Consider the following 15,533-nt stretch of genomic DNA (forward strand, 5'->3'; position numbering starts at 1 on the left):
TACATTATACATGCAGTGTATAATGTATTGCTGGGATTTGTATTCCTCTATTGCTGATGGTACATTGCTCTGTATAATATACAGCACAGCACAATGTACCATCAGCAATAGAGGAGTACAACAAATCCCATACAAATAGTGTATAATGTTTTGCTGGGATTTGTAGTTCTCTATAGGTGATGGTATAATATACAGCACAATGTACCCTCAGGTATAGAGGAATACAAATCCCACCATCCCAGCAATACATTATAGAGCACCATGTGGGGGAAAGTGCAGGCTTACCTGAGCAGTCTTCCAGCAACTTGTTTCTGAGATCAGGCCTGTGTGTCGGCGGCGGTGGTCATCCCCCCACGCCTGCTCCTCCTTACTTCTTCTTCTCCCCGTGTCGATCGTGGATGTGGGCGGGCGCTGAGTGAGGTGCGGCGTGTGGAGCGTGGATACAGGCGGGCGGGTCTGGCAGCGGCAGGCGTGAGGCGAGGAGAAGGTGTGCGGCAGGCAGCATGTGTGGAGCCGTGAACAGGGACAACTAATCGAATGCCGATAATCCATGATTGAAAACGTTGGCAACTTTTTCAATCATGGATTATAATCGACTTAGTCGATTAGTTGTTGCAGCCCTACAATTATCCCCGATTTTTTGGGGCAGTCCCCGGATTGAGGAGACCATCCCCTGACAAATTATGTCAAGGGAACATAAAATAAAACATTTCTTTTTTAATACTCACTTGATCCCTGGATCCACCGACAAGCACAGCCTCCCATCTCCCATGCTGTCAAAACTGCATACAGCGTGTGCTTTTTACTACTTAAACCGGTGCGCTGTGTGCAGCTTCTGAGAAGATACGCTATTAGCATAGCGAGGAAGCCGGCTGCGCGTTTTGCATCACTCCCGCTACGCTAATAGCGTATCTTCTCAGGAGCTGCACACAGCGCGCGCCGGTTTAAGTAGTAACCAGCACGCTCTGTAGGCAGCTTCTGACAGCGGGGGAGACGGGAAGCTGGGCTTGTCGATGGATCAGGTGAGTATTAAAAGAAAAAAATGTTTTATTTGCTTTTAGTCAATCAACTCCTATGTCTCTCCAAATTAGGGACAGTTAAGAGATCTGGGTGTCCTGTCAGCAAAAGTGCACTTGAGATGTGTATGCAAATACGGTAGGAGTCATTTATCGAAACTGGAGCAGATAAGATCTGGAGCAGCTGTCCACAGTAACCAATCAGCTTCTGTCTTCAGGTTGTTTAGTTAAGCTTTGAAAATGAAAGAGAGAAGCCGATTGGTTGCCATGCACAGCTGTTCCAGATTCTTTCTGTTCCACTTTTGATACATTCCCGTCGTTTTTGTTTTTTTTAATTAAAATATAGGTATGTATATATAGCACATCCATGTGACCAATGCATCGCAATGACCACCGGAATGACCAGTCACTGCTTATTGTGAAACGAAGCAGCGGCATCAGTCTATGTTGTTTGTTATTTACTCCTTAGAAGGGTCAATACCCGCCTGACAGATGCTAATAGGCTGTCTGGGCCTCTAATCTACCGCCTCAGGCACTGTCTCCGCCCCCGTCCAGGCTGACAGCCGCAACCACTCCAGGCAGCCCGGAGTGCGGGATGCCGAGCTGCCTGCCGCCCCACTACCGGTTGCTGGACCTGGTATTTGCACTGTGGGGGACGGTGGCCTTCTTGGGGGACCTTGGCTCCGACGTGTGGAGCGCCGTGAAGTACTATAAGGGCGGGGACACGGTGCTTGCTGTCGTGCACTTCGGCCTGTATCTCCTGTCCTCATGTGTGCTGCAGCTCCTCAGCTGTGGATGGTACTGGGCGGACTGGCGGGAGTGGGGGGCTGAAGCTGGTGCTGCAGAACAGAAGCACACACAACAGAATGGTATAAAGTGCGCTGACTTGTGTTCCAATGCCTCGTCTATGGGCCCGGAGAGGTGCGATGTGGATGCGGCGGTCTATGCGGACACAAAGCTGCTGTCAGAAGATAGCGCCTCTTGTCACAGAGGGACTAATGGGGACACGGCAGCCCTGCAGGAAAGTCCCATAGCTGTCACCCAGGATGTCACAAGTAGTCCAGCACACCAAGAAAAAGCCATTGTCATCTACAACAATGGTCAGGACGCGGAGTATACACCCTTTCTTAGCGATTTTTATACCTCCAAGATTTGGCAGACGCGTTCCTGTCTTACCATCCTTCACATACTGCACTTTGGGTACCCATTCAGGTAAGCGGCACTGTCTATGGTCCTGATTTTGTAACTTCTATCACTTAACTTCGCTTTTTTTTTTTTACTTGCTGCGTCTCAGGGAGATTTGCCTTCACTTCCTGAACTGTCGCTCAACAGGAAGTGAGAGGATATCTTTACAATGTGAGGGGAAATCTCCTCTTAGTTGTCACGGTAACAAATGTCTCCATAGGAGGATTTCCCCTCTTTATGTTCTGGTGGCAACTGAAAATTCTCTATTTTCCCCTCACTTTTATTCCCAGTGACCATTAGTCCCCGTTCCCCCCAAGGTGTACCGAGAACGTGCGTCGTGCTCACATGTTTTTCCTGCGTTTGGCACACGTCGCCCATTGATTTAAGTTGGTGCTGCACGTGTGACAAACGCAGGAAAGTAGCTCATGTAGCAGATTCTATTCAGGTATCCTGTGCGTCTGTGCACACTGTCTCGGCCACGCTTGGGGTACCAATAACAAGTAATGGCACCCCAAGCGCTTTGCACATTTTTGACATGTTCCATGTGCATGCGTCAAAGCACCTGTTTGATGCGTGTTCACAGAACGCCTATGTGTGAATGGGGACTTAATGATCCGGACAATTAGAGAGAGTGATCTACCTAATGTAGAAATGGACAGAAATAAATAACGGACGGAGGTTCTAACCTTTTACAACACTATCCTAATCTACAGAAAAAGTTTTGCCTTTACTAGGGATGTGCCGATTACGGGTATTTGGGCGAGTACTCGGGCTTGCCCAAATGCTCCGATACTTACCCCCTTATACAGGAGCTTTCAGTCAGAGGAAGATCTCCCTCTGATTGGCAGTGCCGAGGGAGCATGGAGCCGGCTTCCTTACCAATCAGGAAGCCAGGTGGTGGGTTATGACCTCCCTCCTGGCTTAACTTCTTGGTAGGCAGCCTGGCTTCCTAACCAATCAGGAAGCCGGGTGGCACGTTATGACTCACATGCCGGCTTCCTGATTGTTCAGGAAACCTCACTGCCCAGCAACAAGTGAAATCAGCTTCCTAGTCAATCAGGAAGCCGGGAGGTGGGTCATGACGTGCTTCCTGATTGACTAGGAAGCTGTCTTCACTTGTTGCTAAGCAGCCTGGCTTCCTAACCAACCTGGAAGCCGGACGGCACCTCATGGCTCGCTGCCCAGCTTCCTGATTGGTCAGAAAGCCAGGCAGCTTCAGCAGGGTAAGCTGGCGTTCTTTCGCTAGAACACCGGCTTCCCAGGCAATCGGGAAGCCGGGTGGCGTGACATGATCTGCCGCCCGTCTTCCTGATAATCTGCGCACACGGCCCCGGTACTTGGTATCGGTGAGTACCGGAAAAAATATATATCGGTACTCGATATCGAAAAAACGTTATCTGTGCAAAAAGTTCACTAAACTGCTGCCCTTGACCCAGACCTTTTGTTTGGTCTCTAGCCACTACATTTGGCCACTGGGAGTGAAATAACTCCCACAATAAAGATTGTGTGACCTCCTACATTGTGTCGGCGATTGCCTGTTCGTACTACTAAGGTCGCTTTCAGGCAGGCGCACTAATCAGATCCGTCTGTTAGTTTTCCTGGTGCATCTGATTGGAAGCCCATTGTAAGTCTATGGGCAGCCGGATCTAAACGGATGGGTGTCTGTTTACATGTGGTTGCCCCCAGCTCCGTCCAGGTCTGGAAAAACAAATGGAACAGAGTTCCGTTTCACTGGAACTGATCGTGCTGGATCGGGGTAATCTGACGTAATTAGACACATGGCCATTTACATTCCACCAACATGGTCATTTTGTGATGGAGGAAAAAACTGGATGGCACAGTGGTGGCATCTGATCCGTACTGCTTCAACCAGGAGGGGATCTGTGTACGGAAGGTGGGTATAGGCAGCAGTTCAACCAAACCTGTGCTTCTTTATTTTAACGTTTTAATTTAGGTTTGCACTTGGGATGCCTGCTTTAACCCAGATAACCTTCTTTTTTTTGTGTGCCCCTCTCTGATTTCACTTTACTTTGTTACTGGGGCCCGACTTCCTCAAACGTCATGGCTAAGCTTTCCAGTGTCCAGTGAGATTGTTTGTTTCAGTGGCCAGTAAAGACACTCTCACTGTACAGTGGAATGGCACTTGGTGGAGCTTTGTCATCAAGTCAGGGAAAATCAGGCCCCAGTAAGGCTGAGGTCACACTGTTGTGATGCGTGTTATACTGCACGTTAACATGTGTTGTGTTAATGCAGCTCATTCATTTACATGACCAAAACGCAGCAAAATATTGGCATGTACTAACTTTTGTCCCGCAATGCACCACAACACACTGTAGTATTTACAAAGTATGTTGCTGTGCTGCAATACAGATCCGCTGGCAAGGTGCGTTGGGGTGCCATTAAGAATCAATGCACAACCGCTACACAACAGTGTGAATCCAGCCTCAGTAAGTGAAACTAAATCAGGGAGGGACACCGAAGAAGCTGTTCTTTCCAATATATGTGATACTGGGCAGCTTTAATGTAGGACATTTCACATTGAGTAGTGTTCACTTTAAGTGCTTTTTGTGGCTTGGCCTTTTATGAGATTACAGTGTAATATTAATGATGATAAATCACAGTACTATTCTTCCTTGTGGCTACTCCCTGTGATACAGCAAATGTACCCATGTGATGGAGTATTGGGAAGTCACTGATTATATATTTATATTCCTTAATTGGACAGATAAAACATTCCATGATGAGATCTACAAAGTATTTAGCTGCATACTATGTAGCCTCCTATTGCAGTGTAACATGTTTTACAGTTCTACAAGACTGACACTAAGCCCTCGTTCACACCTGAGCGTTTTGTAGCGCGTTCTACGCTCGACGAACACTCTACAAAACGCTCAAAAATATAAATCCCATTGTATTCAATGGTCTCGTTCCCACCTTGGCGTATTTCCGCCCGTCCCTAACGCGCTACAAAACGGCCCACGCCTGAAAAGGTACAGGTACTACTTTGGGCCGTTTTGTTGCGCGTTTCCATTGGGATACAGCCAAGTAGCCTTGGGAAACGTGCGCGGTAAAAAAACGTGCGACAGACGCGCATATGCAATACGACAGCGAATCGCGGTAAAAAAAACGCACGACAGACGCGCATATGCAATACGCCTAGGTGTGAACGAGACCTAACACATGCCAAAATGAAAAACTTCAAATGCAGTACAAACTGCTACAGTCATTGTTGGTGCCATGAAATCGATGCTTCCCCAAGTATTACTGCTTATCCTCAGACAAACACTATAAATCTATCCCCGTAACACTAAGAGGTCTATAAAGCAGGGAATGTAACTTTCACCAAATTGTCCTCTGGCCATGAATCAATCGCTGTCATTTACAACATATGCACCAGGAAGATTGGCCTGCAGTGAATTTCAGAATCGTTACCTGATAAATATGCGCAATAAAAGATCATTGCACCCCACCTTCACCATTCACTGCCATGTAAAAAAGCCAACTATTTTTATTTAGCACATACCACAGCCTGTCCTCTGCCTCCATTCTCACCTAGAATCTGCTCCTGAAGCCCCTTGAGATATCCATGTTACATATCCCGGAATACATCAGCTTCTTCACAGCAGCTGAAGGAGGAAGGTGGTATGTCATCAGGGGGCCAAGCTGCAAGAACTAGTAGAAGACAGCCGGCTCCTGATGACATAAGGAAGGAATATGGCGGTGTGGGACCCAGCATGCGGTGGTGGAATGGTGGATTACAACAGAGCAGCGCTGGATTCTCCGGGTATGTGAGTATGTTTATTGTGATTAACCGCAGTGAAAAAGGTAAGAGTGGATATGTGGGGGGAAAAAACACGTCGGGGTGAAGTTAATCTTATAGGTGTATGTAAACACGAAAATGAACAGAAGTTATTTGCTCCTTTGTGGCCTGGTAAATATACAGTTACAAGCATTTTGCTAATTCCATCTATGTGACTTGTAGTCCTGCATAGTTGGAGCTATTCTGCATTGCTGTATGATGATTATGATTCCCAGACCCAGCTGAAGAATGTGCTGCCTGCTGTGTCGGCAGCGGCCCCGCCAGGCAGACAAGTGACAGACAGAGGTGCCTCTCTATCCCCGCACAGCCAATCGTACATGCAGAGCGGCGGGCGAGAGAGCGGCGCTATCTGGAGGGGGGGACAGCATGAGGAAGCTTTCGGGCCCTCTGCTTCCTCTCTGCCCCCCCCCAACGGGCGGAACGCCAGGGCCCGGTCGACCGCTGCGACCCTGGTAGTTCCGCCAGTGACAGAAGTTCAGAATAGCAGCCACACAACTAACATTTTCAGGAGGAGATCAGTAAATGTTTACTTAAACCTTTATTTTCATTGCCCCTCCCTCCTAACAGTTAAAGAAATAACAAAGTTTTGGCTTTAGATATGCTTTAAGGAAATAGGTAAAACCCCTGTCAGTTTATTTTTTTTCTCTATCGCACATCACAATGCACCACATGTTAGGTGCGCTGGGAGTAGCAATTCATTTGAATGGCACCCCAATCCACCTCCCAGCGGGCGTGCTTTGCAGTGCAGTATGTGATAACGCAATACCAGCACCTAGTGTGTGGTACATTGTGCTGTGCGTTAGCATGTGCTAAACACATGGGTACTGCACCTTTAGTTGGGTGGCTGCTACCCAGTATACCTACAGTGAATACTTCATAGCAATGCACATATAGGCACATAGTCACTGATTACATTTAAAGACCAATAGAGAGACCAAGAAGACGGGGGCTGCGTTCTAATCACACGCAGCACCTGTCCTTCCCGGCAGCTGCTTGGTACGGCCCCGCACGCAGCACGGAACTGTACGTGCAGGCCGATTCGTGTGTGAATGACGCCTAAAAATGCATTCAAGTACCCTAATAACAAAAATGTATCCTATTTGTGCATCACTCGGCTGTAGATCCTCAAATTATGTCTGAATTGGTGCTGACACTGTCCTTCCTTCTGGAGGGTGGCTACTTTTGTTCCCCATGGTCCCCGTGTATGTTGTAAAGTAGTCACCGCTCCAAGCTCGCTCCTCTGCAATTTAAAATAGTCAATAGGAGGCTGTCTATTGCTTCCAGCCACTGCCTGCTATGTTTACTTTCAGCTGCCTTGGCAGGCAGCTGTCATTCCCCAGCTAAAGCTATTGAAGTGGGGTCTAATAGACCTCTGTCACTTTAAAGAGAACCTGTCATCTCCAATGAGTAAAAAAAAGCAGAAGCATCCCCTGTATTTCTCTCAGTACATGGTAATATTGGCAGCTGTCTCCTCTCTGAGTTTCCTGAGGGGGGAAACCAGTAATCAAGAATAGATCATTTGTCTTGTATTGTTTGGTACATTCATGACTAGTCTTCAATGTTCATGGGCGTTTTCATTTCCTGTAACTCTTATGTGTCAGTGTACCTCTGTGGTCATACATGTGCTATTCTGAAAGTGAAAATGAAAACTCTTAACCCTTTGTAAGGGCAGACAGTGTTCACATCTAGTTTACAACTGATAACAGGGTCTGCCACCACAGTATAGACAGAGCTAATTCTGTTAACAATACCCCGCCCAGCCCCACTTGTATTCCAGGTCAAAACTCCATACAGAGGACAACTTACCTTTCAGAATAGAACACGTATTGTGGAAGCGGCAATTAAAAAACCAAATGAAGTTCTGCAATGTGAAAGAGAAACTTGTAACAAATCTAAATGAGGTGTTATCCCTATTTGGCTGCAAAAGTGGAAATACACTTTCAGCTGGTCGTCTACGTAGTCTATCAATATAGACGGACCATTTCATAGCTCTGTTTTATTTCATACAGTTTATCCTTCTTATTTGCCCTACAATTCCGGAGGGGTATAATAAATCATATTCAGCTGCTTTTAACTGGTCTTATTAAAAATAAAAACAACCCGTAATTATGCAGTGTTACAATGGCATGCAGTGTGTTGTCGGTGATCAAGTGACCGCTACCTTCTCTTTTTCTCTGCAGCCTGAGGAAATCATTAACTGTCATTCCCACTGATGTATTCAGAGTGCAACTCCCAGTAACCCTTGCCACACTTCAAACTATTGTAGGTGGGAGGCGGAGCACTGTCAGTCAATGAGTAGTGAGCACTGTGGAGGGCATGTACAGGAGAGATATACTGTAGGTGTATGTCGGCATGTATAGCTGTAGTCCTACTATGGTATTGCACAGAAGGGTTTGACTACTCAGATACAATGGAGGCAGTTGCATGAGCCAAAACAGGAAGCCCCAATCACACCATTACAACTGGTACAAGTACTGTGTTACACTGTACAAGAAGGCAAAGGCTATACTGTACAGGCTTAAATGAACAACTTGCCCTGTAATGTATGTGACTTTTAATAATGGGTTTACATGCAATGTCTTATCTCCACAGGTGTTTACATTCGTTGGAAGTGGGAATAGCTGCATACAGAAGCAGTGAAAGTAGCTCAAAGTTCAACCTGTACCAGGAATATGCCTATTTTCTAACACATGATCTTAGCATGATGCGGCTTATAGAGACCTTCCTGGAGAACACTCCTCAACTCATCCTTGTTTTATATGTTATAATACAACGGGAAACCATATATCTCTTTCAGTGTAAGTAATGCACAACAAGGTTATTCACAAAAGGGTGAAGAGTTTGGAGAAAGCAGGAGAAGTGAACAATCTAGCACAATTTAGCTGATTTGGAAAAATTCTCCAATTCAGCTCACTTTCCAGTTCAGCTATGTTGTCCTAGATTGGTTCCTTCTCCTGTCTTCTCCAAACTTCTCACCCTTCTGTGAATAGCCCTGGTAATGTTTATTTGTTGGAACACTCCATAATAATAGCAAAGAATACATTACAATGTACCAAAGACCATAAAGTATCTCATGACATAGCTGATGGATTCATCATGTGCATATATGACTTGATTGCGCTCGAGAAGTGATGACTGAGTGGGCTTTTGTCAAACTTTTATGACTAACATCACATGGTCAGTATAGTCATAGCTGTAAACTTCCAAATTGACTGTACAATACATAGGTTTGGAAAAGTATGGGCATCAAACCAAAGGGTAAAAGAGTCCTAAAGTAATCTATAATTGTTCACAATTTGATCAAACAAAAAAATTGTTTTGTGGTGGCAACAACACTTCCCCATCATCTGGGCTTAGGATTGGGATACCCAGCAAAAGTAGTTCTTTACATTTTTATCCAAGCACTTACAAGTCATGTTTCTAAAAAGCTTCTTCCAAGTCCCTGAGCTCCACTACCCTGAACTTCCTGTGCAATTCAAGATTACAAGGGGCAGCACAATCTCCAGCAGATATCCATCTACAAGCTTGGAAAGGGAGGAGGGAGTTTTTGGCATATGCAGCTTACTAGCACACACAAGAGAGGCTTCATTTTTAAACAAACACTTGAACGTTGAATTCCAGCCTTCCCTTCAGTCATGCACAGTTATACGAGCACCTCTCCTGTACTGAAAGTGCTTACTCCGATTTCACTGCACACTGTGAGCTTCTCAAAGCAAGTCACATAGAGCTTGCTTCATTTCATAGGTGGAAGATGTTCAGCATCATCTAGCTTTTGCCTCCCCACTTTCATTCATTGGATTTCAGTTCTTTCACATCAAGGCTCAGCATCACATGTTGGCATTACTGAGGGGAGTCTGCTTGCAAATGCAGCCTGCCCAGGGATGCCCATTCCTCCAGACTGACACACTCCTCAAGGAATATTGATATTCACACAACCCCTTTTAAGGGCCAGCCCCCGGCTTGCATCAGGGCTGAAGGATCTTGGGAGGATTATTAACTTAGGGCGCTCTTATGTTTTCATGAAGCTTTGTACAGCCTCCTTTCCGGTCCCTCCCACCTGCCAAGATTCTTCTGTACCACAAAGAGAAGCACAGAGACCTAGTGATAAAATCACTGCCTCTCATAAAGGATATGTAATGAAAGCAGAAAGGTTTTACTTTAAAATGTCATGATCTTGATGTGGGGGAAAATGAGAAACCAAAAAAAGGCAGATGAGCAGATTAAACTTCAGCTTTAATTCATTTTAAAGAAGTGAATTCATTTATCACTAGATGCAAATAATAGTCCTATTGATATGACAGGGCAGAATGAGTTCAGGGACCCTTTACTTTTCACACTCTATAAAAACACCTGTTTTCCTATCTCTTTCTAAATAGGACAGGACCAGAAGTAACTCCTGGCATGGGAGGGAGTCTCAGACAGGGATTGGATTTAGACATCCATTGAGGTTCTAACCATGTCCCCTCATTACCTTCGCCTGCAATATCCACCTGTGGGGAGGGGAAGTATGTGGTTTTCACTAGTTGTAATCCTCCATGACGACCACTGATAAAAAATGGAGGTGGCTACAGGGTTCAAGAAGTCTATCTTCTTCCTAGAGTAGATTTTTCTAAAAAAAAATTGTGGGAGTAAAGCCTAGTTATTGTTTAGAACAAAGAAGACATTCTATATTGAGAGGCAAGGTCAGCCAGATAGCTTTTTAGAGTGGAGGCTACTGCTCACGATGAAAATATAGCACAGGACATGGATTTGGCCTAGTAGGAGTTTATCACTACTTTTATTCCACTCATTTTTCTTTGTAATGTAAATGTAAACCATTTTGTAATGTTAACTTGTTTTTTAATTTGGTTTGAGAGAAATAGAAATCAACAGGCCTGTATTACAATAAAGTATCAATATAGAACCCAAACGTAATTTACTTCCATTGCGATCTAAGGCTTAAGGAAAAATCCAAACGTTGGACTTGATTGCCCCTGAATATAACTGAAGGGCAAACCCCAACTTTTATTTATTTTTCTCTCAAAACTTAAGGATACCATTGCTACCCTTATTGATGCAGTTTGTTCATGCCCGCCATTACAACAGCCGGAGTCAGCTTTGCTGGGGCCAGGCTGTTTTCAAGGTCTAAAAGCTAAGGTTTTGCTTTCAGCCTCCTCCCTTAATCACTTCCAGCCTTCCTGTGTCCCTGCACAGATTAGCAGAATCTCTAGGCAGCCCTAACATAATAGTTTTATCAGAGTTTAATGAAGGGGCATAGTCCCAAAATGTCCAGCATGATCAAACCCGGAAAAACAAGGACATGCTGTGAGCTTGGGGCACCCTACACTCAATGTAAAGATGTAGAAAGCAGTGCTGAGGAGGTCATCATACCTACTGCTGTAAGACATCCCAGAGAGGGAACAGAGAGAGGCAGTAATATATTTCAAGTTTTGGCCCGTTTCCTTTTAAAACCAAGTGATGTTTTGCGTAGTAAAAGTTAGAATGTTTACTTTCAGTGCTCCCAATGTTGCATACATAGTTTTTCTAGTTTCAAAAACATTTTTTACTCTGATTTCTATTCCCGTAAGCTGAAAAATACAAGCTAACCTTATTTTATATTTTTCAGATTTCAGCATAGGCATTTCATTCATATGCATTAGCTGGGCAATCCTGGATTACCACCAATCACTAAGACTGTTTCTAAAAGACAAAGAAAAGTTGAACTTTTCATCTTCAATCATTTACTTTGTGTGGAATTTTTTCCTGATCTCATCACGTATCATGTGCATCACTCTTTTTACTCTCACTTTTCATTGGATGACTGTTCTGCATTTTGTTGGTGTGTGGCTTGGCTTCTTCTTATGGGTGTGTCTGCAGAAAACAGACTTTATGAAGAGTAGATGCCTGGAACCTTTCTACAGGGCAACGGTGGCTGCTATACTCTACTTCTCATGGTTTAACATAGCTGATGGAAGAACAGTCTACAGATGTATTATCTACCATGTGTTTATTACCATAGATTCTGCGTTACTTCTTTTGTCGTGGATGTATCTGAGGGTTCCATCCATCTTGGATCAGTATGAAAGTGCCGTTATTGGGATAACTGTACTATTTACCGTTCTAGGTCTCCTCTTAAGGGTGGTTTATTACAAGTGGGTCCACCCCAATGTGACCAAAGAAAAGTACTATGATCAACCTGATGGCATTAGAGATGCAACGTACAGGATCTTTACACCAACAGAAAAGATAAAGTCTTGGAAACAAAATGAACGAATGGTCCACTTAGCACGGCAAAATTGCTAGCGTTATTTGTGCCTGAGATTTCATTAAAACACTACAGCATGTGACCTACGTTATTAATCTTACCTCGGATGCTTAAATATGTGCTTCTATAGAGCAGCATAAGCTCAGAAATCAAATCTCTGGACTCATTAAGAGTATGGAGTATGTACTCAAGAGACACCTAGAAAAGATGAAGTGTGCAGAAACATTGCAGGGTCTGTGTGTATTCATAGGCCATTTGTAGTAAGGTGTTGACGTAGGTGCGCACCTCTGCATCTGCTAAAAACTAATGTACAGGCATTCACTAAGGTCTTGAAGAGGAACTGATCGATTAAAGCTGTGCCCACGAAAAGGCAGGCAGAGGGTAAAGTAGTTGTCATCAAGACAAGGGGTCTCTCTCTTCCTGTTGGATTAGTCATCTCTTTTACAATATGGAAAATAAGACTGGGACAGCGGCAGATTATTATTTCTGCAAGGAACTCCAGCAGGGAGTTCGAGACGTAAGGAACTAGCACTTAACTAGTAGTTAATCCCTCCAGCATCCTAGAACTAAAATCTGATTTTTATGTGCTCTTTATCATCATACAGTACAGTAGACATGATCCCTAAAGATTATCCTAATATTTGCAAGGTTAACCTTGACCTTCAGATATTTCATGCAAGTGAAACATTTTTGTCTTTGATGTCTAGAGCTGACAAACAAATTCAGTTTCTCTGGTTTAATGATCAGTGTCCTTTTCCAACATTTTAACTCACATTGTCCGGGTGTAATCCTTTATCAGTGTTCTTCAAACAAATAAGTAAATATTAAGCAGTGTGTCAAATATTTTAAAAGTTTGTTTACATATTTAATATATACAAAGTAGATCCATATGGTGCATTTGTAAATGGAAATCGGATCATTTGAAGTTTTTTTTTCCCCACTGTCTTTCAATGTTATTATTTAGGTGGGCAGGGTGGTTCACATATTGTGGCTGCAAGTTTTGCAGAATCAGATTGGAGGCTCTGAGAGGTTGGAGGTTTCCTTTGCTAGAAAAGTCTGTTGTCTGGGTTTAACATTTTCAGCTGATAAAGAATGTTTTCCCCTCTGGTATGAAGTGTTGGTAAGGCTTGTTGAGATTGCATGCATATGCGAGACTGTCTAAAATATGTTATAATATAAAGCCATATTTGCTTGTTGCATGCTGTGCTCCCTACTTTATAGGGCAGCACAGCCATCACTGCTTTAATCCCATTACCAGTCCTGTGGTTGATCTCATCAAACAATTCAGTCTGTAGCTGGCTTATGTTGTAATTGATATCATTCACTAGTCATGTCTCAATTATGCTAATTGTGCTTTGTTTTGTATATTCTTCCTCAAGAAACAGATTCTTGAGGAAGAATATACAAAACTATATTAAATTTAGTTCTTAAAATGTCATAGCAGGTGAGCAAATTATGAAAGTGACATCCAAAATGACTCTTTACATTAAGATTATCTCCTATTTTAGATTAAAATAGACCTAGGTCCTAGAAGTAAGGCCCGTGCTGGAAGGACTGCTATGATACCCCCACAAACTAAAGACTCGGATTTGCAGTTTTGTCCTTTACACAAATACCAATAGTTGCTGCTATAACTTAAGCTTATTAGGAACGGAGGTAGTCCCTGCTTTTGAAGGTGCCTTAAAAATATGCTGCAGTACTACTGTACATGTCTTTTAGTTACACATTTGGATTTGTGATTTTGTCTGATGTTAAAAGGTAGCATTCATTCTGTATTAAGGCCACATGTACACTGCACAAGATGGAAAATGTCTCTCCAAGGTATACAAGTGGCCAGCTGCTTCTAAGTCATTGTACACAATATAGATTGTTGTAATGAATGCAGCTATTGGCACTTATTTATGACTCCTGAAGTGGGCTTTCCATTTAGGTGGATGTCACATCTCTCACAAGCTGTTCATATGTGGGCAAAAAAAAAGACCTGCCTTTGTAATTTTTACAGGTTTTGTTATGTAACCAAAATGTACATATTCCTAAAGGGCAAGGCCAGCCAAATGCTATATTTATTTTTTTATGTTTTGGAGACTAAGCAGTAGCATTGCTTTGTCCAGGTAATATGTATACACTCCATTGTGCCTAGAGCTGCTACACACATCTGCAATGGTTTTATTTGCTTACTGCATGGCCATAGGCTGGGATGTTCTGAACCAGCAAAGCTTTGCCACTTCCTTGATGTTACATAGCTTGCTCATACATTCCTATTAGTAAGCAAGGCAGCCAGTCATAGTGACTGGGCTGCCAAGAATGTGTGGCAGTGAGGAAGTAAAAGGCAAGCTCTGACACTCTCTGGGAATATTTGGCGCTTTGCACGTTCAGAACTGCCCATCATACAGAGCAAGGCCTAGAGCAGTAGCGCTTTTTTTTTTTTTTTAACACAATATTCTGTAATAAGCTGTTGTATTGTCCATGCATCCAGTTTCTTTTTTTTTCTCCAGGGACTCGAGATATATTTGTACTGGACTTTCCAATGTAACACTCTCCCTGTGTGCAGGAACAGAAACTATGGCAGGGAGACTTCTCCCACTGAGTTCTAAACAGATCTGTTTACCAGGAAGGTGATTCGACCTACCACACTGGGCTATACCCAAATCCATGAAACAATTGTTATGTATTTTACACAATAGCTCTATACAGCCATCTGCTTGGCATGAGAGTATTTTTATGAAATCAAACACTTTTAAAAAAGGAACTGTTGTAAAATGTTAACCTTTTGCATAATAAATCAAATAATACATGTATTTTACATCTCTCTCTGTCATGGTTGTACAAAACTAGATTAACAAAATAGTTGGGGGGCTTTTTTTGTTTTAAAACCATTTTTTTTAAACAATCAAACTTTTTGGTTTTCAGCCCCTTTGCAGAAACACGTAACACCAAAAACAAAATGCCTAATGTAATTTGCAAATAACTTCATAAAACTTTAAAACAGAAACATCATTTTAGTAGCATTATAAACATGACAAAGTATAGAATAGAACTTCTTATCTACAATAACACTAACGTTTGCTATACACTAGGCATTTTGTCTCTATATCGGACTGCACGGATGGGGGAATATTCCATGCCAGGCTATTGTGTTTTAGAAGCTGCCGCCTGCAGTTGTCAGAATAGTCATTGGTTCTCTGACGATTTTTGACCCGGTTCCTTTGACAAAAGTTGATTGAAAAACGTACTTTTCTTGAACAGAGTGGTGTCAGCAGGGCCACAC

At 43.3% G+C, this 15,533-nt stretch overlaps 1 protein-coding gene across 1 annotated transcript; it reads left to right on the plus strand.

The window, feature by feature from the left end:
* Positions 1–1,600: 1,600 nt before the first annotated feature.
* On the plus strand, positions 1,601–12,303 carry XKR8 (XK related 8). The gene is made up of 3 exons (XM_018566882.1): positions 1,601–2,228; positions 8,614–8,819; positions 11,627–12,303. Exons 1-3 carry the CDS (start codon positions 1,612–1,614, stop codon positions 12,301–12,303), a joined length of 1,500 nt encoding a protein of 499 aa, XP_018422384.1. The 5' UTR covers positions 1,601–1,611.
* Positions 12,304–15,533: the final 3,230 nt, after the last annotated feature.

This window comes from Nanorana parkeri, unplaced genomic scaffold, assembly GCF_000935625.1.
Source record: "Nanorana parkeri isolate BGI_ZX_2015 unplaced genomic scaffold, ASM93562v1 scaffold986, whole genome shotgun sequence".
Lineage (NCBI taxonomy): Eukaryota > Metazoa > Chordata > Amphibia > Anura > Dicroglossidae > Nanorana > Nanorana parkeri.

Bases quoted from the DNA above. Each gene is read 5' to 3' on its own strand.
- XKR8 (XM_018566882.1), top strand. From the start codon at position 1,612: ATGCCGAGCTGCCTGCCGCCCCACTACCGGTTGCTGGACCTGGTATTT. The intron at 2,229-8,613 runs GTAAGCGGCACT...TTATCTCCACAG, and splicing joins CACTTTGGGTACCCATTCAG to GTGTTTACATTCGTTGGAAG. The intron at 8,820-11,626 runs GTAAGTAATGCA...TATATTTTTCAG, and splicing joins AACCATATATCTCTTTCAGT to ATTTCAGCATAGGCATTTCA.